The sequence below is a fragment of the Calypte anna genome, chromosome 7 (genome assembly GCF_003957555.1).
Source record: "Calypte anna isolate BGI_N300 chromosome 7, bCalAnn1_v1.p, whole genome shotgun sequence".
Taxonomy (NCBI): domain Eukaryota; kingdom Metazoa; phylum Chordata; class Aves; order Apodiformes; family Trochilidae; genus Calypte; species Calypte anna.
In genome coordinates this window covers 6,625,864-6,649,096 of record NC_044253.1, presented here as the reverse complement: position 1 = coordinate 6,649,096, position 23,233 = coordinate 6,625,864, and the positions used below count along the sequence as shown (strand labels likewise).

The 23,233-nt window shown below is 37.9% G+C and overlaps 1 protein-coding gene across 12 annotated transcripts in view; it reads left to right on the top strand.

Moving 5' to 3' along the window:
* The window catches only part of R3HDM1 (R3H domain containing 1), an 80,734-nt gene extending 61,939 nt beyond the window's left edge, over positions 1-18,795 (top strand). For 8 of the 12 annotated variants that reach the window (XM_030454630.1, XM_030454631.1, XM_030454642.1 and 5 more), the window contains 11 exons: positions 1,416-1,676; positions 2,185-2,305; positions 7,077-7,231; positions 7,789-7,937; positions 10,086-10,189; positions 10,802-10,963; positions 13,590-13,759; positions 13,953-14,103; positions 15,496-15,578; positions 16,340-16,424; positions 17,346-18,795. In XM_030454630.1, the coding sequence (XP_030310490.1) occupies positions 1,416-1,676; positions 2,185-2,305; positions 7,077-7,231; positions 7,789-7,937; positions 10,086-10,189; positions 10,802-10,963; positions 13,590-13,759; positions 13,953-14,103; positions 15,496-15,578; positions 16,340-16,424; positions 17,346-17,710 (1,806 nt within the window). In that variant the 3' untranslated portion in view covers positions 17,711-18,795. The remainder of the gene's footprint in view (positions 1-1,415; positions 1,677-2,184; positions 2,306-7,076; positions 7,232-7,788; positions 7,938-10,085; positions 10,190-10,801; positions 10,964-13,589; positions 13,760-13,952; positions 14,104-15,495; positions 15,579-16,339; positions 16,425-17,345) is intronic. The other 4 variants (XM_030454635.1, XM_030454640.1, XM_030454636.1 and 1 more) reach the window with 1 other exon arrangement.
* Positions 18,796-23,233: the final 4,438 nt, after the last annotated feature.

Sequence of the window (23,233 nt, the reverse complement as noted above, 5' to 3'; positions counted from 1 at the left end):
CTTATTTCAGAGAGTTTGAATACAAGTGGACTGAACTTACCTCCTTAGTAATGAAATGAGAATGGTTAATTCACCAATGTGAACTTCGTGTGTGAATTGAGTGTAAATTGCTGTTACCAGCCACTGGAGCTGCCTGCTGCTGTGATTCACTGGCACTGTTAGGTGTTTGGTTGTTAAAGCAGAGAATGGGTTTGTCCCTTTTACCTTTTTAGTGGTACTGTTAACCCACAGTTAAATACCAGTGTCTCCTCTTTAAGCTTCTGTTATGAGAAACAACGTGAAATCCTGTGTAGAAAAGAGCATTGTAGCTGCATCAGTTGGCATCAATAAAGAATGAAAATAGGGCATTTTAAGATGTAAAGGTGTTCTCAATACAGTTTTAGGTGAAAATTGTGATACTAAGAATTTCTTTGGCCTGTGAACAATAAAATGTCACCAAAAAATTAACACAGTTAACTGGTAAAAGAGAGACTGCACCTACTCTTTCTTAATGCATATCTTCTTCAGGGTGATCTAAGAGAAGATTAGGTGGTCTTAAAATATATCTAATGTTCCTGTTTCAGAAGTTTTTTAGAGTCCACTTTTGAACAGTAAACCACATCTTCCTGTTTAGCAAAAAAATGCAGTACTGCTCATCACTTCTAATTTCCAGGATGTTGACAATTTGATGATGAATTGCGTGGGGTTTGGGTTTTGCTCTCTCTTTTTTTTTTTTTTTTTTTTTTTTTTTTTTTTTTTTTTTCAATAAAAAGTCTGCTTGGGGCTATACTAATAGAAGTTTCAAATTTGTCAAGACTCCTGCTGTGCTCAGTGCAATCAGTGTCATAGTTTCAGATGTTAATAAAGTACAGACAGTAACCACTAGAATAAATTTTTTGCAGACATTATTTTTTTTTAGCCTGATAGCAAGTAATCCTTGCATCTAGTGTAATACCAAGTTGATGGAATATACCTTGTTATTCATATTAGAGTCTCATTAACCTGCTCTTGAAACCAAACATTACTTTAGCAAAACTCATGTCTTCTGCTGCTGTACCTGGGGTTAGATGTTTTAACTTAGGCTTTGGAGTCCAATCAGAAAGAGTCAGTGAGACAAATTCTGTGTTTATTTTTGACAATTGAATTCTTTTACTGTACATAGAGGCAGATGTAATCCAGAAATTGAATGTTTGCAGTGAAATGAGTGAAGTCTGAATGTGCTCTCCTCTTGCCAGCTCTGAATTTAATTTACTGCTTTGTTCCACCTTGTTCTTTCCTGTTGCTCTTTGGCTGATGTTGCTAATGCACAGTAATTTCAGATATTCATATCTGAAACTCACAGAGATATTTGGCTATTTTATTATTTTTTTCTTGAATGTGCATTTGTGAATGTGTGTTTTTCTTTTTGTTTGTTTGTTTGTTTGTTACTATCACAGCAAGACAACCTAGGATCCCAGTTTAGCCATATGAGTCTTGCCCGCCAGCCCCCTGCTGACCCAGCTGAACCTCATGCTGCCATGTTCCAGTCCACTGTAGTCCTCCAGCCCCCACAGCAACCTGGCTATATCATTGCAGCTGCTGCACCTCCAACACCCTCTGGACAACCAGTTTCTGCTCCAGGCTATTCACCATCCAGCCACCCTGTCAACCAGCAAGTACTCCAGCAGCAGGGATACCTGCAGCAGCCTGTGCCACAGGTACAGTGGCTCTCTTGTCATCCTGACAAAAGCTGTATTTAAAAACTGATCGTGGTGTTCATATCAACCTCCTCACAAGCCTCCCTGTTCAATTGCTGCATTAAGTACTTAATAAAATGTATTTTTCTAGGGTTGTTTTGGGTTCTTTTCAGGCTTACATGCTTTGAATTTAATGACTACAGTTTACTGGAGAAGCAATAATCACATAAATTTTCCTATTTACTGTAGCTGGTAAAACTCAGGTTCCTTGTAGATTTCTGGTGTTCCAGTGCTTCTTCATAGAAGACTGGCACTGAGAATTGTTACATAAATTGTGAAAGGAGAAGAAATCAGCTGTTTAAGAGGGAATTTAGGTAGAATGAGCTATGCAATTGCTAAACCATTTAGTATCAGTTGCACCTTTTAATAAGATTTGCATCCTGCTTTTCTCACGTGGTTCTTTTTGCACTTTGGTATCTGCCTTCTGTGAACTTCCTGGTAGTGAATCTCTTTTGTTCCTGATTTTCAGATGCCAGCTTGTTACTGCACCCCCAGTCAGTACCCGCACTCCAGTCAACAGTACCGACCCGTGTCTGTCCATTACAACACCCAGCAAAACCAACCTCTGGCACAGCCTGGGCAGCAGACAGGTTTGTTCAACTTCTTCAGCATTTCATTACAACACCTTGTGTGCTTTCTCTTTTGGTTTTGCTTTTTAAATTTATCTTGCTGTGCAATTTCAAATGGAGGTAGAGGTTTAGGTGTGGGATACAAAATGTAACGAGCCAAAGGTGGAAGGATTTGAGTCAGTTGTTCATCAAGCATGAGATTTGGGCCATTACTCCAGGTGGCTTATGCTGTCATTTTAAATACAAGATAGTTAATTTTTTTTTAGAACTGGATAATTTGAAAAATTTAACATAGTTACAAACTTCTTAGTAGCTCTCAAAGTCAGATGAATTAGTATCTTCAAATGATATCACATTACAGAGATGTACCTTAGCTGACGGTTCTAAACAGAAGGTAACAATTTGAGATGGTGTGACATGAAAAGACTACTGGTCTGGCTACTGGTGATACTGTTCTAATTTGTCTTTCTGTCCTATGATTCAAGGTACCTATCTGGGTGTTGAATAGAGTGTTTCATGAGACTTCAGTGGTTAGAATGAGTTTTCCACTCCTATTTTTAGAAAAGACTTTTCTACAGCTTCTGAGTTACCTCTCCAAGCTTTTCAACCTGTATTTCTGTCTCCTTTCTTTCCTGTTATTTTTTTTTATTCCTTACAGATTATAACTGTAGCTACCATCATTCTGATAGTCTGTACTTTAAAATATTGTTATGAATTCTTCAATAAGATTTGGATTCCTGAAAGGAATCTGGTTCTGAGTAATATCTTGACTTACAGTCAAAATTTTCAGAAGTAACTCGTGATGTCTGGAAGCAGTGAGACTTAAAAACCAGACTTTCATACCATGTCTTAATTGAGCAGACTTGGTGTCCTTTTGAGTTTCTTTCAGGAAGGATTTGTTCAATTCCTCCCTTTGTCCCCAGCTTTGTGTTGCTCTACAGAAATAAGATGAAAGACCAACTTTTACAAATATTAAAAGGAGTTATTTTTAGCTGGTTTATAAGTAGCCTGTAGGGGAATTGGTCACCTCTTCTGCAGTTATTCTAGGAAGTGCTCTGATTGTAGCAACACTTGAAGTTCAGTTCAGTTTGAAGTTCAGGGTTCAGTGAACTGAATTTTGAAGGATTGTTTCATTGCAAAATCACCAGGATGTGGTGCCCACTCAGGACAGGGTTGTCAGATCATTCTAAAACAGTTACTACCTGTGTACTGCAAAACATTCACACTTTTCACTCTTCAGAAGTGAAAGTATATTGACATTTTTCAAAGAAAAAGAAATTACTCATTTTTGCAACTTGTTTTACCCACTGGTGTTAAAGATGTTATCCAACTGTATTACACAACCTGATTTCCTTCCTCAGCATTTTGAATACCTCGGCTTCTTAACAGCAAAAAAGTGTGAGGCTCAGCTGGGATTGCATCTCCATTTATGGGGACACCCTATGTGAATGACACACAGACTCCAGATTGGAGAGATCCCAGTGTATATGTGTAGCTGAACAAAACAATCTGAATTTGAAAGCATGGGGTGCAGCAGCACCAAGATGCAAAGGGCAGGGCTTGGTTGTGATTGAGTTTCTTGTATGTTTTTAGCTCTGCAGTGTGGACAGCCTGAAAAGCAGCAGCTAAAATCTCCCTCTGTGCCCTAGAAGAAATAAAGCTTTACTAAAACACTTTACTACTTTGATAATATACCTTGTACCTGTAACCCTGACATCAACAGATGATGTTTTAGTGGAGGAGTGGTCCAGCCAATCACTCCATTCAATCCTGTTTGGTTACTTAGTGCTTACAAGCACTAATGGTAGAGAGAAGTCTTTTACTATCAACTGCAGGGTCAGGGTTCCACTCAAAATCTGGAAATTTGCTACCTAGACATTGCTGGCTTCTCATTTGCTGCTTTGTAGGCAAATTTGAAGCAGCATTCAAGAAATGGAAGGTTCACATCATGTTTTCTGTTGTGTTAACTGCTCGTGAGATGGTGCATTTTGAAATTGTCTCTCATGTAGATTTATTTCAAACCTTGCATGTTAGTATTAAGTTGACCCAAAGCTACTTCCCAAAGGATTGATGTGCATGCTGGTCTGGAGACAAAAGGCAGCACGTTCCTTGGCTAACAGAGCAATGTGTCTGGTCAAAAATAAGAAGTAACAAATCTGGTATGACATAAAAGCTGTGGGTTTTATTCCTTTTATAAAGTGGTTACTAACTATGCAATAACTTTCCAAACACAAATTTAGATAAAAGATGACAGCTTCTGAAAGCGTGGCAACTGAAGCCAGTTTTGGTTTAATATTATGGAGTGACTTTATTAATGAGCTGTTGGATTCGGGGCCGTAACACTGTCTGAGAGGTTTACATTTCTCACAGTGAACCGGTCTCTTTTTCAGCTGCTTCCTGGCTTCCTTTTTAAAGGGGTTTCAGATGAAGTATTTGGAAGGTTCACTTTTAATAAGAATACTTTGGTTGTCCAAAAGATGTTGGGAGATGAAAACTCTCCTTAAGGAAAAGGCATATTCCATCGCCAGGATAATGAGGGCCCAGTTACCATGAGAACTTACAACAGATTAATTAAAAATCCTACCTGCACTACAGTTACTGTAGGAACAACTTCCACAACAAAATACAACCAGCTCCTACTTCACAAGTACCAGTGACAAAATAATAGCTTTAGTTGTAGTAGTTGTGCTCACAGCTTGCTAACCAAGTGATTGTATTTTGCTTTTCTGTTCTTAAATAAAAGCTGTTTCTCTCTCTTAATGTGTTACTGGGAAGATGTATTTCTGTGTGCTGTAAGTTAACTTTTCATACATTAACAGTGGTTTGAATTCTGTAAATATTAAGAAGCATGCTGCTTTTTTTGCCTGCTGTTTGAGTGTTCCTGTGTAATGAGACAACCTGCTTGGCAGGTGAGGGTTTTCTGCTGAGTGCTGTGTTTCTGTCAGAGCACTCTCTCTGCAGAGGTGAAACCGTGAAGCTAAAAATAGAGCACTCTTTGGAGCTGTAGGGAACCTTCTTGGCAGTCAATTTATATTGTTCCAGTTCTCACTGCTTGCAGAATTGTGTCTGTCTCTGGAAGTGCCAGAAAAAGCTGAAAAATACTCTTACTGCAGTTTCTGGGAAATGAGGGGTTTAGGTTACAGATATATTGATTGCATCTCTCCTATACCACAGCTTCTAATTCTGCTGATTTTTAGGTGCTGTGTGTGATTTTGTAATGAAGGACATTTTAGCATTTTGCTCATTACAGATATGAGAGGGTATTCTGTGCACAGTTATTAAAAATACTGATTGATTCAAGAATGTATTGTTCTGAAGTTCTGTACAGTACTCTGAAAATATTTATTATGTTGCCTGTTTCTCATGAATAGCTTTCTCAGTTTTAACAAACTGAACCTTCTTCCCTTTTAATTTTCTGTTGCAATATTTGATTATTTTAAGTCATTTTAGTATTCATTGTGGCAATTTCTATAGAGACAACCAGCAAAGACCATTAATTGACTGAGTTCCTTGTACTCTGTATGTATGTAATCATGACTGTTGGTGGGGTTTGTTTTCAGAAAAAAAGTGGTTTGTGCTAATTGACTAATTATTTTCAGAATAATGCAGTTTTTATGAAAGGCAGTTTAACAAAACAATCCAACTGAGTTTTTGCAGCTGTATTTGCATTATTATAGCTCTAAACCAAGGTAGGGAGCATGGGGAGTGTCAAGGTCAGTAGATGTGTCCAAGTTAAATACAGCCTCTTCTTGCTGCTGGTGCATCTTGACAAGCCCAGTTTTGTTATTCCAGAGTGATAATTGGCTGATTAATTAACTGATAGTTACGGGTTGTTGTTTTTTGCTGGTGTGGTAAGTAGCTCATAAATGTTTAATAGAACATGGAAGAAAGAACTCTACTTGTGTTCTGCATGTGTTTACATCATGGTAGCAGTTACCTACTATTACACTTAAAAAAAAAAGAGTGGGAGTTAAGGTTGGATCTGATAAATGCACAGATGTCCTGTTGGCACTTCTGCCTGTGGTTTTTAAAGTTTTTAGGAGGGTTGGGTGTTTTTAGGCCATTTTTGAAAGGTAGACAATACCACTTTAAGTATTAACAAATTGTTGTAGGGACAGTGTAGAAGGGTGAATATGAAAATTTTTCTTTTTTCCCACAAGATATCTTTGAATACAAAATGTCTTCTACTGCAAACAAGCATGGCTTTTACCTGGAAGATAATTCTCAGTTCTCACTTGGTTTTAGCACTATATTTCAGTAGAAATTGCCCTTTTAAAAAAGATTTGCACACAAATGTCCTACACAAGTTTTCTTGAAGTGTGATTGAGTGTTGAGTCAGAGCCAAGATGCTCCCATCCCTAGGCCACCTCAGGTATTTGTTAATAGAATTAAGCATAAGGAGAATTTCAAAACTTAAGTACCTAGAATGGCCTTGTTGATAATTACAGACAATTAATTTGATACTGTCTAGTAGCATGCTTTGTGCAAATGCTTTCAGCTTTCACCTGTTAAGTCAAGGTGTTAATGCATGTAACTCAGAGTGTAAATAAATACTGCAAGCATGCAAGAGCACCATTGCCAGTAGTATTTATAGTATTTCATGCTGGATCCAAAGGAACAGAACTGGTAATTCTAATGCTGGCTTCCTTTTATATGCATGATAAGTTCAACTCTTATGAAGCTGGCAGATTTAAAAAGCCATTGGAAAACGCTGCACATACATTTTCCCATAGACAACTGTGTATAAAATGTGTTGATTATTTCCAAATAAGATTTAAATTTATGATTTCAGGTTACCAGGTTTTGCCTAGCCAGCAGCAAAACTACCAGGGTTTAGTTGGAGTTCAACAGACTCAGAATCAAAATCTAGTCAGTGGCCAACACAACAATGTTGGGAATCAAATTCAAGGTGTGATTGTTCCATATCCTTCAGTGCCATCTTATCAGGTGGGTAATTTATTCATAACTTTCTAATCAATCTTTTGTATGTTTGAGTGATCATGATGATAAGTAGTTAGCAGCAAGGAAGTGCATTGATTTGTAAGTTGTAGAAAGGTACAAGCAGGTGTCAAAGGTGGCTTTGGCTACAGAAATTAAAGAATAAACACAAACCTGCAATTGAAGTGAGAAAAAAAACTCTGTCAAAGGTGTACAAGTTGTATCCTGTTGAAAGCTGTGTGCTCTGTTATTTGCAATTCAGAGGATGGGGAAGAAAGAGGTCGTAAGACTTTTTCCCCACCATCCTGTTTCCTGTTGTAAAGGAAATATCTTCTGTTCATTGATGGAGACCCTTGAAACCAACATTTCCATTTTGGGGGAAGAAGATAAAAAGTTTTGGGGTTTTTTATTATCCCAGCTGCTGTTACCATAGTCTTCTGATATAGAGAACTCCCATCAGATCTTTCCATTTTTGTTTCTTTAAAAAATTCTTAACTAGGAGATGGTCAGGAGGCAGAAAGAAGCATTTTCTGCAGAGGAAAGCCTTAATGTGTTCTCAATTTTAGGTTTCGGTGCCTCAAGGTTCCCAAGCAGTGCCCCAGCAGACATATCAGCAGCCTGTTATGATTCCCAGTCAGTCAAATCAAGGATTGCCCACAACAGGAATGCCAGTTTACTACAGCGTCATTCCATCAGCTCAACAGAGTAATTTAAGGTGGGTTTAATTCAGTACTTGATTTCTCATCAGCTGGGATTAATTGCCTTGTAGGAACTGACAGGATCTGCTAAAGTATTGCATATATTAAAATGTATGTTAAAGGCAGACTTACAGAACTTAATCCATTTATTTTTGCTCTTAAGCAATTGACTAAAACAACCAGTACTGCTTTAATTGGGACATACTTGTTAGACTGGAAAACATTGTTTCTGCATCTCTTCAGGCAACACTGTTCTACAGGTCAGCATCCCAAGTTTCCTCCTGTTCTTACATGTGAAACACCAGTGTGTTGAGTAGCAATGCCTTTGTGCAGCAGTGCTGAAGATGATTGCCTGTCCACATTGGCTGGATTTGTCAAGGATACTGCTTTAGTTAGGTGTGGACAAAAGAGAATTTCAACCCCAGAAAAACAGGGACTTCCTTTTTCAGACCTTTGTCTGGAACAAGCTTTAGTTGACTTTGTTGCTAATGAGGCCTGCAGGCACAAAGCTGCTCATGGAACAGCTATAGGGACTTCTTTCTATGCTTGGCTTTTGTTTGATAAATGATTTCTTTTTACCTACCTTGCTAACAGCGAATTGGTCTACACGTGTTGTCCTGCCTGTGCATGTCTGTGTCCCCAGCACAATTTATTTGAGTGTTTGTGAGAGAACAGGCAGGCAGACACCTAAAAGAATTCATTAGGATTAATCCTCGTTTCAAAGTTTTCTTTCTCTACTGCTTGTTACAGAGTTTTCTTCAGTTTTTTAAACTTTAAAATGTGCCTCATTTTTTAAATCACTTGCTTGCAGCTTTTAAACAAACAGCCAACAGTATGATGCTTGCTTCATCCTTTTGTGAGTGCAGAGACTTAATTACTATTTGTGTCATTGCTGTGTGGTTTTATCTACTTAAATCTGTTCTTTGTGACTGAAGATTCTCTTTGTCCTTTTCTTCTGTAGTTAGATTTGAGGTTCAGTGAAGTCATAGGCACACATAATCCCTGACTCTGTTTAAAATAAGTTTTGTTGCCTGATCTGTTGTGTCATTGAGAATGTCCCTCTCTTTTGAACAGGGAAACATTTGTTAGGAGCTGGGAGCAGATAATAACAGCATCTTGCTTTTATCACAATAGTTATGTTGCAGCACTTTGACAAGGAATGCAGAAGACTGTTCTGTGGGAATGGAATAGTCTCTAACCTACAGGTCACAAATGAAAACTGTGATCAGTAGACAGATGAGGAGCTATGAGAGCACACAGATATCAACTCTGAGCTTTGTCTGATTTAATGGAAGGAAATCTTTAAAGTTACATAATTGAACTGTAGGACAAAGGATGGAACAAATTTCTTGTGACAACATAAGCAAAAATGGTAAATCCCAGTGGGATCACACCTACTTTTTCTTCCACAATTTGATATACTATTTTTTATCTGTCCCTCAGAACATTTACTTTATTGGTTAGTACAGAAATTAAACACAGGATTATATAGGCACCATTCCGATTATGATCCACCAGCCTGTTGTTCTGGCTCTGGCAGGAAGATTGGTTTGTGGTGATGGAATTTGCCTGTTTTGTACTTGCCTGCTTTTTCCCTGACTGTGCTGAAAAATGGCTTAAACACATTTTTTAAGTTATCCTTTTCGTACATACTACAAACAAATGAAAGGTTGTTTATCTCCTTGAGTCACCCTCCTGGTCCACCACCCTATTTGGTAAAGCTGTGAAAGGCAATTATCACTTCAAGCTGTGTTACTTTATTCTGAAGCTGAATGTGCTCCAGCTGCAGAGGGACTGCACCCAAATCCTCATGGAAGGTTCTGTGTGGGTCAGAAACCTGAAACTGAATTCTGGTTAATTGGCAGAGACAACAAATTGTCTTTTTATTGTTACTCTACGTGGCTATACACCAATATAGCACTACAGACAAAGTAACTGTGTGCCAAAACAGGTGAATTTGTACAGCTTTTAATGGATGCATGGTGTAAGTTTTTGTCAAGAAAGAGATGTGTAACGTAACTCTCAAGGAATGAGTAGGTTTGGTGGTAGGTGGGATTTTTTACGTTTATCAGAATCTCAGTGATTTGCTGTAGCCATAGCAGTTGTGATTAAATAAATGAGTGTAGCATAAATACCTGTTAATCATGTTCTTTTTATTATTGCAGCTCATCTGTAGGATATTTGCAGCCTCCTGGATCAGAGCAGATACAGTTTCCTAGAACATCATCACCATGTAACACACAACAGCTTCAAGGACAGCAGTGTGCAGGTTGGGGAAATAAAGTTTTTACTGAAAGTCTTCAAAATTGTGTAGCTTTTATTGTGTGGGTGATTGGATTTTTGACATTAACAGATTTAGAATTAATTACTATATTGTATTATCTTCCATGTTCCATTTTTTTAAGTTAAATTGGAGGTATGTTAATTTGACATCTCAAATGAAAGCTTTCAAGCTACTTTCTTCACATCCAGTATATATATGGTAACACCTTGTGGGTCTGCCTGTGGGTTGGTTGGGGCAGACATGGGAACTCTACACTGTCTACAGAATGACTTTCATCTTGTCCTGAATATCTGCATGGGTCTGAAAATGCTGAAGTTTGGGTTTATGTCTGATAGAGTGAGCAAGGAATGTTTTGGAAGCAGTATGCTTGGCTCTTCTACTCAATGAGGAATCTAGATTTCACTTAGTGGAGTAGGAATAGTGATTTCCTTAAGAGTTCTTAAAAACAGAGTGAAAACTGTAAGCGTTTTGGGTTTGGGTAGAGAGGAGAGGTAGCTTTTTGACCTGCTGAAAAGCTAAATGAAATACTCCGAAGCTGTGTGGGGTGTTTTGGTGTTGATTTTATGGTAGCCTTATTTACTGCTTTTACTTTCATAGTTTATAGCAACCATTCGAGTCAGAAGCCATCACCTCCTACATTATTGCCATCAAAGTCAAAGCCACATCAGGCTGCTTCCATTGTGCACTACAGCATAATGTCTCCACCCTCATCATGTAAAAGTTCGCCCAGTGGTCTTTCCATCATGCAGCCAATCACAGGTATATTCTCTGGGGATTTTCAGCTAAGCCATTCTCTCTAGAAATCTGTGGTAAAGTATCAGGTTGGTCTCCTGGCTAACTGCTAGCACAGCTGGAACTCGAGTGCAGTCTCTGCAAATACTTTTTTGTAGTTGAATTTCTGTATTTGTAACTTTTCAAATGACAACTGGGAACTTAAACAGTAGCCAGCTTCACAAGGGCACCTTGGAGACAGCCTTGGGCAGAGCTGTGTCACTTAGCAGAAGCACTTGAATCCAGTTGGGAGTGTTTTGATCTACAAAACATTTGGGTAATTTTTAGAAGGTGTATATATAGCAGCCTAAATAGCATGTGAAAACAGCCGTGACACAGAGCTTGTCATGTCCATGGAATATTTATAAACGTTAATATCCAAACACCTAAAAACTCCCAATTTCCAGCCATATAATTGATGGGACGGGTCAGGAAATGAGGAGCATTAGTTAGCCTCCAAATGAGGTTATAGAACAGTCCTGTGATCAGAGTGGTACTGTCTTTATTTTGCCAGTAGGGAAGCTGATACATTAGAGGTTTGGTTGGACAAAAAGGGGTAATCTCAAATACTGCTGTCTCAGTATTTCGCAAGTAAGCAGTAGATAAGGCAACCTTAGGTCAATGACCTAGTTTCCACTATAAATTCGGTGTTTCTTACAAACATTTATCATTTGAGATAGTTTTAGAGCCTGTTGTTAGTAAATAGATAACATACAGTTAAGTGGCAAGATTAGTAGTGTATTATAGTTCATAGGCAGGTTTGGTTTTGTTTCATTTTTCCTTCAATTCTGGAAGACCTGTCCTTTGGGGATGTCCAGAATCAGCCTAGTTCTGCCCTCCTCATCTGTCCCAAGAGTGCTTTTTATGCAGATTTGAAGCACTGATTCAAACCTGTGAGGCTCTGATTTAGAGACATTTGGAGACTGGGGAAGAAGCCCATTGTGACAGGGCTTTTTGAGCAAAGAGGAGCATGCTTTTTGGTGATACTGAGGTGATGAATGAAGGACAGTTAAGCCACCCGCAGGCAAGCAGCAGGGTTCTGTGCCATTTCTTTTGAAAATGTAACAGAAATTTAGAAAATGTTACCAGACTGCAAACCTGGGGAGCCTCCTAAGGACTTCCAGGTTTCCCTTCTCATGGGTTTTGACAGGTGATAGTGGCCTCAAACTGACTTGAATTTTACATGAGACTTAATTTCATCAAGATACTTTTTCAGGAAAAGAACTATATTTATTTTCATTTGCTGAAATGCTGTAGAATTAAAAGTAGTAGAAAGAAGTTTGTCTGGATGTACCAAGTTTTGTTTTTTTTTTTTGCAGTTTAAATAATGTTTTCAGGTTGTGATACATTTTTGGAAATGGTTTTGAAAGACAAACATATTTTTGTTGAGTGTTCAGTTCTCACAGAACAGATAAATCAAGATATTATGCTAGAGAATAGAATACTATAATACTTTTAAACAGTAAAATGTAAATAAATTATAAATATTTATACATGCATAAAATTTTAAAATTAAGCCAATTTTCTACTGTAAAATGTAGCATACATCTAGATGTTTGGTAGATCTCAGGTTTACATAATCAGAATACAGAAGTTTGTGGCTTTACTACCTAGAAGCTGTTGAAAAAATGGCTAATATGACTTCATTGTTTTCATAAATAGCAATATAATATATATTGCAGAATAATTTTTTTAAAAACTAATATAGTTTGAATATTATGAGTTCATTATTCTGCATTATTTGGTTTGTATTTTGACAGTCTTGTTTCTCTTTCTGGAGCTAAGTGAAAACACCTGCCTGTCTAAAAACACAAGATGAATGCATTTTATAATCTGTATCTGACTGTTCCTAACTGATGCTATGATGTGGGAAGTTAAATACAAAACTGTAGGCTCCCTCTTTAAAGGTGGATGATCAAATGATATTTAAACCATGTGTTTTAATTGTGGTTTCTGAGAAATGCTGTAAACCATGGGTAGAGCAGAGAAGGAAATGGCAAACAACCTTTTACAAGTAAACAGGATGTTACATAAATTACCTGGGGCAGAGCCAGGTCAGGGGGGGAAGACAGCTTCTCCCTTGGGCAGGCTCTTCTCACTGCTCCTCCTGTGCTGCCTGTCCAGCTCCTCTCCCTGGACTTCGGCACTGATGAAGCTCCTGCAGGAGCCAAGTGGTACAGGATGTGAGGATCCATTTGCAGTCTCTGCCCAGATAAATGTTCCTATACAGAACTTTCAAGTAAGGGTCTTTTTGCCTCAGACTAAAGATTGATTCCAGGTCTTTCCAATGTATACCAGCACTGACAGTGACTACAGGGAATGTTTCAGCTACTATCAAAAATAATTATTTCTTTCAAAAACATTACCAATATTTTTGGTGGCCCACTGTCTAGTTCTGGGGAGCTCTCTAAGTTACCTACTGCACATTTATCTTATTGGGAATGTAATGGCAGAAGAACTGGTCTGATTTTCAAGAATTCAGCTTCTTATTTTGCAAAAAATTAATTATATTATTTCCCTGTTGTTTTTTTTTTTAACTCCTGTCTGTTCTGGTAAAATGAAAATGTTGATGTTTGATGAACTAACCGTATCCTGCTGGTTTCTTGTCTTGTAGCGGTAGCAGCACCACCAGGTGGGGGAGTAGTAATGATGCAGCTAAACATCCCCAACAACCCTCAGCCTCGGAACCATTCACCTCCACAGTGGAAACCCAATAAATATTACTGTGATCATCAAAGGGGGCAGAAGTCCACAGAACTTAGCACTTTAGACAGTGCTGCACAGGTATGAGGTTTTTGGTTGGTTTTCCAGGCTGATTTAAAATTTGCATAAATCTTTGCATGTTTCTTCAGTTGTTCTTTTTGGGCAATAAATATTTAATCTAGCTATTTTTATTTTACTTCAGCATTTGAATGCTGTAGGTGTTGTTTGACTTGTTCAACGAGGTGCTTTTTAAACACTGACTCGTTTATTGCAGTTGCAGCATAGTCCTCAACTAGGTAGTCCTGTCACCTCACCGACCCAGTCACCAGCACCAGCGCAGCTATCAAACATGAAGAACATCCGTCCCACATTAACACCTCTTTCTATTGTGTCCCAGTTTTCTAGACCTTTTGTCCCTGGACAAGGTATAGTTTTACTTAACTAAAACGTGTCTATGGTTTTTATTTGAATGTTTCAATATACAAGTTATATGAGGAATTTTTGGCTAACTGTAGTTCACTTCAGTAGTACTGTTATTGAAGCAGGATCATCAAAATTAGCCACTCAAGGATCCTGGAAAATTCCACCTTATTTTAGTTCTCTGCACTGATAACATTCCCTGTGTTCTCAAATGTTTTTTATCCTCTTCTTATTGTGAGAGCTTCTATAGCCCACTATCTGTCTTATATGTTACATTCCCTGTTTCAGCACTGAAAATTTAGCTTCAGTTGAGAACGTGACATATACTGTGACAAAGAATGTAATTTTACAGCTGTAAAGGTAAAATAAACAATGTGGGACTACCTGATCTCTTAGCATTCAGTAGGCATATTATTTTGGGGGGGAAAGTATCTAAAAATGCAGTGTTGAGGTGAATATTCTGCCAAGCACAGTAGCTGGTGATGCACAGAATCAAACCACTGCCTAAGTGACAAGTCTTAATTTCCTTGTAGAAAAAACAGCCTGATGGGACTAGAGCCTCTAATCAATCCTGCTGCCATTTCAATTAGTGTTTCAGATAGTACCCACTCAGAGATGGAAGTAATTCCTTGAAGAATTTCAGTACTTTACTGTCATGTTAACAGAAGAACAGAGAATAGGGAGTTTTCTCTAAGATGTGATAGCTGATAGCAATTAAAAAACAAACGTTAAAAACAACCTTGCCAGTGAGCGAAGACATCCTGGTATAGTTCCCAAAATCACAATTAATGGGTCTGTTTTACAGAAAGATTTACTTTAAAGCAAAACCTACAGAAAATTCTGTCTTATTGATAAAGAAAGTCTTATTTTCTTGTCTGTCATCTTTATCTGCTGCATTATTTTCATTGCTTTGCATGCTGATGTTGTAAGAATTCCAGGTTGCCTGTGTAAGGTACAACTCTCAGCTGTCTTAATCTTCTGTGATTACTCTAAAGTTCTGTTCCATTGTCTCTGTGTATCCTTGGAGCAAATAGGAATGTGAAGATGTTCTGGCTGTAATGAGGGATATAGCCATTAAAATAATTAAATTAGTACACTGAGGGGAGCTTTAGCCTTATCAAGTTCATTTTGAAGTTAGAGGATTTAGATAGAGAATTTCAGTGAAGAAAAACATCCATTTTGTTTCTCAGGGTAATCCTTACATGCAGGAAAGTTTTGTACCTTTTCACCTTGTGATCAGTACATGACTGACACTTATTTAATTGTCCCAAATCTTACTTTTTAGCCTCTGCACAGTTTATACTGCTTTCTCTTCTGTGTAAGGTACACATCTGAAGAGGAACTTGGAGGAAGATTCATATAACAGAAAACCCTTTCTAATTACTTTTCTCTTTAAGGAGATGCCAGATACCCATTGCTTGGCCAACCCCTGCAATACAATCCACCATCTTTATTACGTGGACAAGTAACAAGCCAACAGGTATTAAAATCTCCCAGCAATACTGAAAAAAACCAAGATTGCCAATATAACCACCATGAATAGGGGAATATGTTATTGCATTGGAGAAGTAATTGAGTGGAATGTGCTTGCTTTCCAGTCAGTTTTATTCTGTTATCTCCCATTGTTCTTGTTTGTTATATTTAAAAAAAAAACAAAAAAGTGAGAAACATGAAACATTTTCCTGAAATTTTGCTTTAGGCACAGTATGGATTTTTTTAGTTGCCACCAGTTCCATAAATCACAGAGAACATTTGCTAAAAGATGATTTTTTTTTAATTTGAATAACAACAATACACGTGGGTATTTCTCAACAAAGAGTAAAGAGTGGGTTTGTTTCTTAAAAGAAATGCAAAGCCATATTGTTAGTGTTAGCCAAGATAAAAAGGTCTGCCATCTAGTTAATTTTTGAGACAGACACACAGAGCCCCTACCTTAACCTTGCTGAGTTCTACCTGGGATCAGCCAGCATATGTGATGAGGTGGGGGGGATGTTCTTCTACAAAAGATTTAAGGTGGTTGTTGTTTTTTTTAATCAATTCCTCCCTTTCTTCTGAAGCCAAGGATTTATTGTGCCTGACTGCAGGATTGCTAAAATTAGACATTAAAATCTTTTCTGTACTGTGGTAGCACAGTTTATTTTCCAGACATTCTTCTGCACTGTTTTTCCCTGACCTAACCTAGAAACTTTAAGATACTGGTGCATTGTCATTAAAGTACATCATTTATGTCAATCTCTCCAGTGTCAGCCTGGAAACAGACATGGAAACAGGGGAAAGAAACCAGCAAAGAAAGCTGCTTCAGCAGATCTTGGTGCAGGAGAACCAGGTGATTTTTTCTTTTTTCCTCCAGAAAAATGAATTATGGTGATGGGCTGGGACTGTAACAAGAAAAGCACAGGTGAGAAAAGGGCCAGAATGGAGATTAATTGGACAGGAATGGGCATGGCAAATAATGGAAACACAGGGATGGAGAGGAAGACTTGATTTGGAGAGAGGGGAAGAAGGTTAAATGAGGCAACTGTAGTTTTGGAGAAGAGACCAGAGAAGACCAGGACTGGATAGTACTAAAAGGAACATCAAGTTTGTCAGTGAACTGGACATAATTTCTATTCTGTTGTTACATTAAATATTGTTATATTAACTATACATACTCTTGCTTCCTTTTACTTGCATGAAATGTGAAATCAAACATAAACCACAAATTAGTTTGTGGTTTGGTTTTTTTCCTCCCCATTCTAATATAAATAAGCACATGGATTTGGGGGACATATTAGGAGTTGTGCAGATTAGCTCCTTGAAATTGTAAAGATGTCACCTAAGTAAAACCTGGTATTATCTGTCTTCATATCTTTACTGGAATCTTTGTTGCTGGCTTTACCTAGTATCAACTCTCTGCAGAAAATTAACAGATAAATCTTTTTCTAATATAAGGGGAGGCTTTTTTGAGAGAAGACAGTAGTTTTTTTAGCAAGGTGATGTGGGAAGAGTTAACAGGCAAAGCCTGTGAAATGCAGTAATGAGTTCACAAAGCTCCTGCAAAGCAAGGAAAATCATTATTTTTCCCCCTCTCTTTTGAGGGCCCTCTGTATTCTCAGCTTTTATTTGTATGTTTGTAGCTGTAAGCAGTGCTGAATATGAGAAAAAAGGCTCTGGTATCAGCCAGTTTGAGATATCTAAGTATGAAATAACTCCTTTCCATTTTGTTTGTATTATTGAGTACTGAGATTCAATGTTTTCCTTGTTTCAGCTGTGGGGAAAGTTCTAGAAATTACTGAGCTGCCAGAAGGCATAACTCGTATGGAAGCAGAAAAACTATTTGGAGAACTTTTAAAAGTTGGTGCCAAGATTCGGTGGCTAAGGGATTCCCAGTGTCTACAAACACAGCAGCAGCAGCATCGTCGTTACAGCAGCAGCGGAGACAGCGTGACCACTGAGCCACCCAAACCCAGTGACTTGGCTTCCACTTACACGGTTCTCGCCACCTTCCCCACCATGTCAGCTGCTCAGAACGCGTTGAAGAAACAAAGCAGTACCTCAGTGAACAAGTTCAGGCTGAGAACAAGCAAGAAGCACTACGACTTTCATGTTCTGGAAAGGGCTAGTTCTCAGTAGTAGTTACATCAGTGGACACTCAGCCTTTACTACTTCCATGTCCTTCTCTCCTTGATTGGCTCGATGTTTTGGGGTTTCTGTTCTCGTCATAGAGACTCCTGGGATGTTTTGTCATATGACATTAGCCATTGAAGAATGAATAACCCAGTGATCCAGCAAGATGAAGAAAAAAAAAATACAGAGTTTAATCCCAGACAGTAGCACGGAATCATCTTTGAGACAGGCAGCTGTCTACAAGGAATGCTGTTGAAATGTCCCCTACTTTTCTAGTAGTTTTGTTTTATATTTTTGAATTCTTGTATCAGATCCAAAGTTCTATTGTACAGCAAACATTCATGAAAATCCATATTCAGATTTGTATTTTATAATCCCTTTTCACAGCCAGCACACAGCTGTCCATTCCAAGGCAGGAACCTGAGAATTGGTGGAGGGGAAAAGAGAACCATTTTCAACAAATTACACTCATTGTCTAGAAATTACCCCAAATCTTCAAGTTAACCTCTTCTTTGTCCCTTTTGTTTTGTTTTGTTTTTATTTGTTTTTTGTTTTGGTTTTTTTATATATGAGAAAAAAAATCTATAATTTTAGTAACTAACTCCTTAAATGGTTACTTCCTTCCTTTTCAGATTCATTCAAGCAGTGTCAAAAGAAATAACGAGTATGTTGTACCCTTGAAGGATTCGCTTCTTGATCCAACAAGTTTAATAATTATTTAAAGGGGAATATGAATATGTTATGAAGAATGTTCACTGAATCACATTTTAATATTTCTTCTTTTTAGCAAAAATGTGAAGAAACTGAACGGTATCTTCACAAGTGACAAAATGTTTGCACTTTAATTGTATTCCCACTAGTATGGATCTCTTTCTCTTCCTTTTCACGCTAAGATAATTGTGTTTGATAAGTGCTGGAAACCTTTTTAATGGTTTAAGTTTTCATCATTTGCAGATGCTCACTGGACATTAAAGATTCATTGCACATAAATGAAACAAACTTTTTTCAATTTGTGTAATTTGCAAGGCTGTACAATGTGTGCTGATGCAAGCCTTTTTCAGTTCAAGAAAATAAATGTTTACAAACACGAACTTTTTCAGTGCCCTTGTTTAAACTTCTAGGAGTCTTCTGAAACCTGGAGGGAACATTAATAGTTTGTATCCCTTCATATGTGAGACAAGAAATAGAAAATAACACAAATTCTACAACTACTCAAAGAGCCACTGTTGCTTTTCCTCTTCTTCAAGCATTTATTCATGTTATCCTGCCCTTCATAATTTTTACTTGTTTCCCCTATGTAAGGAGAAAAAGGAATTATTAGAGAACACAAGGGACTGCTTCTGGGTTTTTCTCTTTAGCACAGGCACTGATTTGCTGTGTAGATGAGAAACTGCTTGTTCCCTTCTTAAGGCTACAACTTTCTAAAAGATGCACTTGTAATTTCTTTCCACTTGTAAGTGGAAAGTCAAGGTAAATGTTATGATTCAAAACATATTTGACAGGGGAAAAGTAAAGACTTTAGATTCCTAAAACAGCATTAGTTTTCACCTTGTAGACTAAAAATCTATCCCTGAAAAACCAAACATTAACATGGGAAGTGGCAAGAACTGCCCTATGCATGTTCAATTCTTAAATCCTTCATGTGATTAGTCAAAGTACTTGGAAGAAAACTGACCTGGCTCGAAATGATGCAGCCTGATAAATTAGGTATATGGGCTCTGATTCTGCAAAATTCTATAGTGACAGGTATTTATGTGACAGAAGGTAAATTTACACTCAGATGCCTCTCCTAAAACAGGGAAATGTTGAACTTCAAGCCCCTACCTAAAAGACAAATCCCTAAAAGACTTATTTCCCTGTCTACTTTTATACAAGGTGGTAGATAGTACTTGGTATTCCAGTTCTTCTGCTACTGCTTGGCTGAATCTTATTTCTTCCTTCTCTGGTTGGACTGCTGTGGTTTACTGCAGCCAAACGCAAGGATGACAAGAACCCCAGTTGATGCAGATTATAATGCTACTCTCTGAACAGCACAGAGACAACATAACTAATGCACAGGTCCCCTCACTGCGTCCTGACAGTTTTCAGCACTGGTTAAAATTATGGTTTTAATCCTGTAAAAATGGTTAGCAGATTAAAGGTCTGTTAATGACAGATGTCACGACCCAGAAGCAGCTGCCTCCCGTAGCTGACACATCCCAGGACAAGATTGTTCATAGGTGTAGAACATTCATCATTAACTGAGAGCTTCCATCTGTTCTGAGCAACTGAAGAACTAAATCCAACATCTAACCAAGCCCTTTCCAAAGGATGCTGCATTATTTTGCTTCTTTTGATAAACTTTCCCCATAATAACTAAAGAGAAGAAGAGCGAGGTAAGTGTGCAGAAGACAAGCAATGCAGACAAAAAGAGGGACAATAAAAAGGAACAAGGCCCAGCAAAGATTTATTATCAAGTAAACTGTAAACCTAAGTGCAAATTATCCTAGAAGCAGTTGTTTTAATCCTGAATCTGATACTTAAGTACAGTTACTAGGGGCAGGTCAGGTTTTCTCAGTATGTTTTCCTCTGTGTTAAACAGGGGCAGTTACTTCTTTTATTTTTTTTCACCTGGACATGCCAATAGGAGCCACACACATAAAATTAACTTTGCAAGCATTGGAGCCTTCTGTCTACAGTGGGCACAGAATTCAAATACTTCTGCTTTAGTCCTGTTCTTTCCTGATTTTGTGCTATTTCATACTGTCTCTAGTAAGTGAACAGAGTGTAAACTCATCTAACCAAGACCAGTTGTTACTTTCTTGGCTCTTGTACTTCTGCACTTTTTGGTTCCCTAAAACACACAAGCCTAGGGACTCTACATAAACCCTGGAAGCAGATTTGTTCCATAGATTTGGAACATGTTTTAAAAAGCAAATAATTACACTTTATGGCATATAAAATGAGCATTCTTAAGTGTTCTCAACAAATCTAGTGCTCTAGTATATTTGAGTTTCATTTAATATTAGAGCTAGTGGCAAAAGGAATTCAGTGGGGACTTAAAACTATATTGCAATAATTTAATCAGTTTCATTTACTTCAGGATATGTCTTAAAACTTTTAAAAGCACTGGAAGAATAACAAGCAGAAAAGCTGAACAAACCTGGCTATTACCTACTTCACTAAAGGTTATTTCTTTATTGTTTAATTACTACAGTTACATTACTATGTAAAATGCATCCCTGAGCTGTGAATAGATTCAATGTTATTTGTGATGTTCTGGTGGAAAAGGAAATTCAAAATTAAAACAAATTTAATGTCCATACCACAGGAACACTGAACACCGTGTGGACCTGAGGCTGGGTTCAGGTAGATTGTAATAGCACAGTTGAGAAGCTTCTCACAGACTCCACATAGCTGCCAAACTGCAGCCTCATGTTTCAATAAGACTGGATGGGATCAGTATAAAGTGAAATGCTGGTAATAGTATAATCTGAAATCACTTTCTTTCACTTACACACATTCACTTAGTGACATTAAAAGTAGAGGAATATCTGAAAAGAAAGAAACTGTCACTGGTGTACTGAGGGCTGTAGGGCTGAGCTGTGTTTACCTCCAGTCCTCTAATCCTGCTGGCCTTTTGTAGAACACGCATCAGGGTACAGGGCAGTGATTCATATATGGGAGTTCAGTTGTCTCAAAACCATCAAAATAATGATTCAGCTTGATGAATCAAACAAGGTACCTCAATATTCAACATTCCTTTTCACAGTATGACTTTTTTTCTTGTGCTATTCAGATAGCTCCACATACTTTTCCTACCTAGTAATACAAAGCACTTAGATCTCAAGGTGCAGGCTGATGTGCAGCCTTTATTCATTGTGCTGTTCCTATTCATATTTAAAGTTTTTTGTTTGGCTGTATTTGGCTGTTGATGTCAACAAGTATTAATCATGAAATGCACAATGCCAGTGTGATTTCATTTTGGAAGCCTTATTTCTTGGGTGGAGACCAGAACCTTTAAAAGGGCCCAAGTTACAAAGCATTCTGAAAATGAAGTCCCTTTAAGTTCTCTTAGTCTGATTCTTGAGACCAAGGTCACTACTTGTAGCTGAGTCAGATGCAAGGTGCAGTGTAAATGACATTGCATCTTGGCTGACTTGAAAATGTGTGCAATTATGTTCTTGTCAAGACATGTGTGAGCCTAATTTGAGTGTCTGCCTTGTATGTTTAGGTTTGTAGGCCTGGAGTTTGGATCTGACCCTATCTGGTTGCTCCTTGTTAGCAAGGTTTGGTTTTTATCCTGCTTGCAACCACTTGACATTTTGCAATGTGTTCCATTTGTCAAAATTTGTCAGGTTGAAAGTGGATCTTACTCAAGAGATGATTAGGAAACATTAAAATCTCATCCAGGGAAAAAAACACTTCAGTGTTTGCAGCTTTTTTTTTTTTTCATTTTTTTAGTCTTACTGGTAAAGCACATGAGCCCAGTCATGATACGGGATGCACGCAGCTGCCATGAACTGTTTCTGTACTTCCCAAGAGAAACTTCAGACCAAAGAGCTACATAGGAGAACCTGTATGCTGCTGAGAGTTGTATGCCTTTAAAACTAATAAATTATAAAAATAAACTGTGGTGCTGCGCATGATGCTTAACAGTGAGGTTTATTCTTAATTCAGTTTCCACGCCCCAGTTAACTGAGACTCTGGATTAGACTAAGCACTACTGTGCTGACAGTAGTGAAATTTTTCAGATATGAGTGCAACAGAGGTGGAAGCCGTGCTAGAAGCTGGATTAGCTTCAGCCCCAAGTGATCTGTTACATTCCCAACATGACTTGGCAGCTACCTAAAGAAAAAAGCAGCAGCATTGCACATCATACCTGAATTACAGAGGACTTCGGTTTGAACTGGAGAGATAACATGTTCTGCTTTTTTCTAATATCTTAACTATGGCACTAATTGGAGGGCTAATTAGGGAGGCAGGTATGCAGCACAGCCTCATCCTTCTGGGCGTTTCCAAGTTAAACCAAGCAGCAGCCTTAGTTAAATGCTCTGATAGTCTGCCACAGGGATAGATAGATACAAACTAGCCAATACACCAGAGCTTGTCTCCCTCTTTACTCAAATTTATCACCTTTTTACTTGGCTGCAACCGATACTTTGATTTGTTAATGAACCAGTGATTAACAGCAACAGTGCAATTAAAACAAGTATTTCAGTAATAAAAATATTTTCCTTTTTAACCCAAGTAGATCAGTGATGGCTTTTCTGGGGAAAATTAATCTCTTACAAATGTAAATTACTGTCTTGCATTGTGTTCCATAGTGATTGCTCAATTTGATTTTGTACATAAACTTGAACAAACTAACTGACATTTCCACAGAAGTAATAGATGTAATAATACACACACAAAAATGCCAAAGTCAGACAGGGACTTGGCAGCACACCAAGGAACTGAATTCTGGGTAACACTTCAGCTATCAGAAGAATTTTCCTTATTTCCCAATAAAACTTTTTTCTTGCTGGTAGCCCTCCCTTCCCCTAAGCC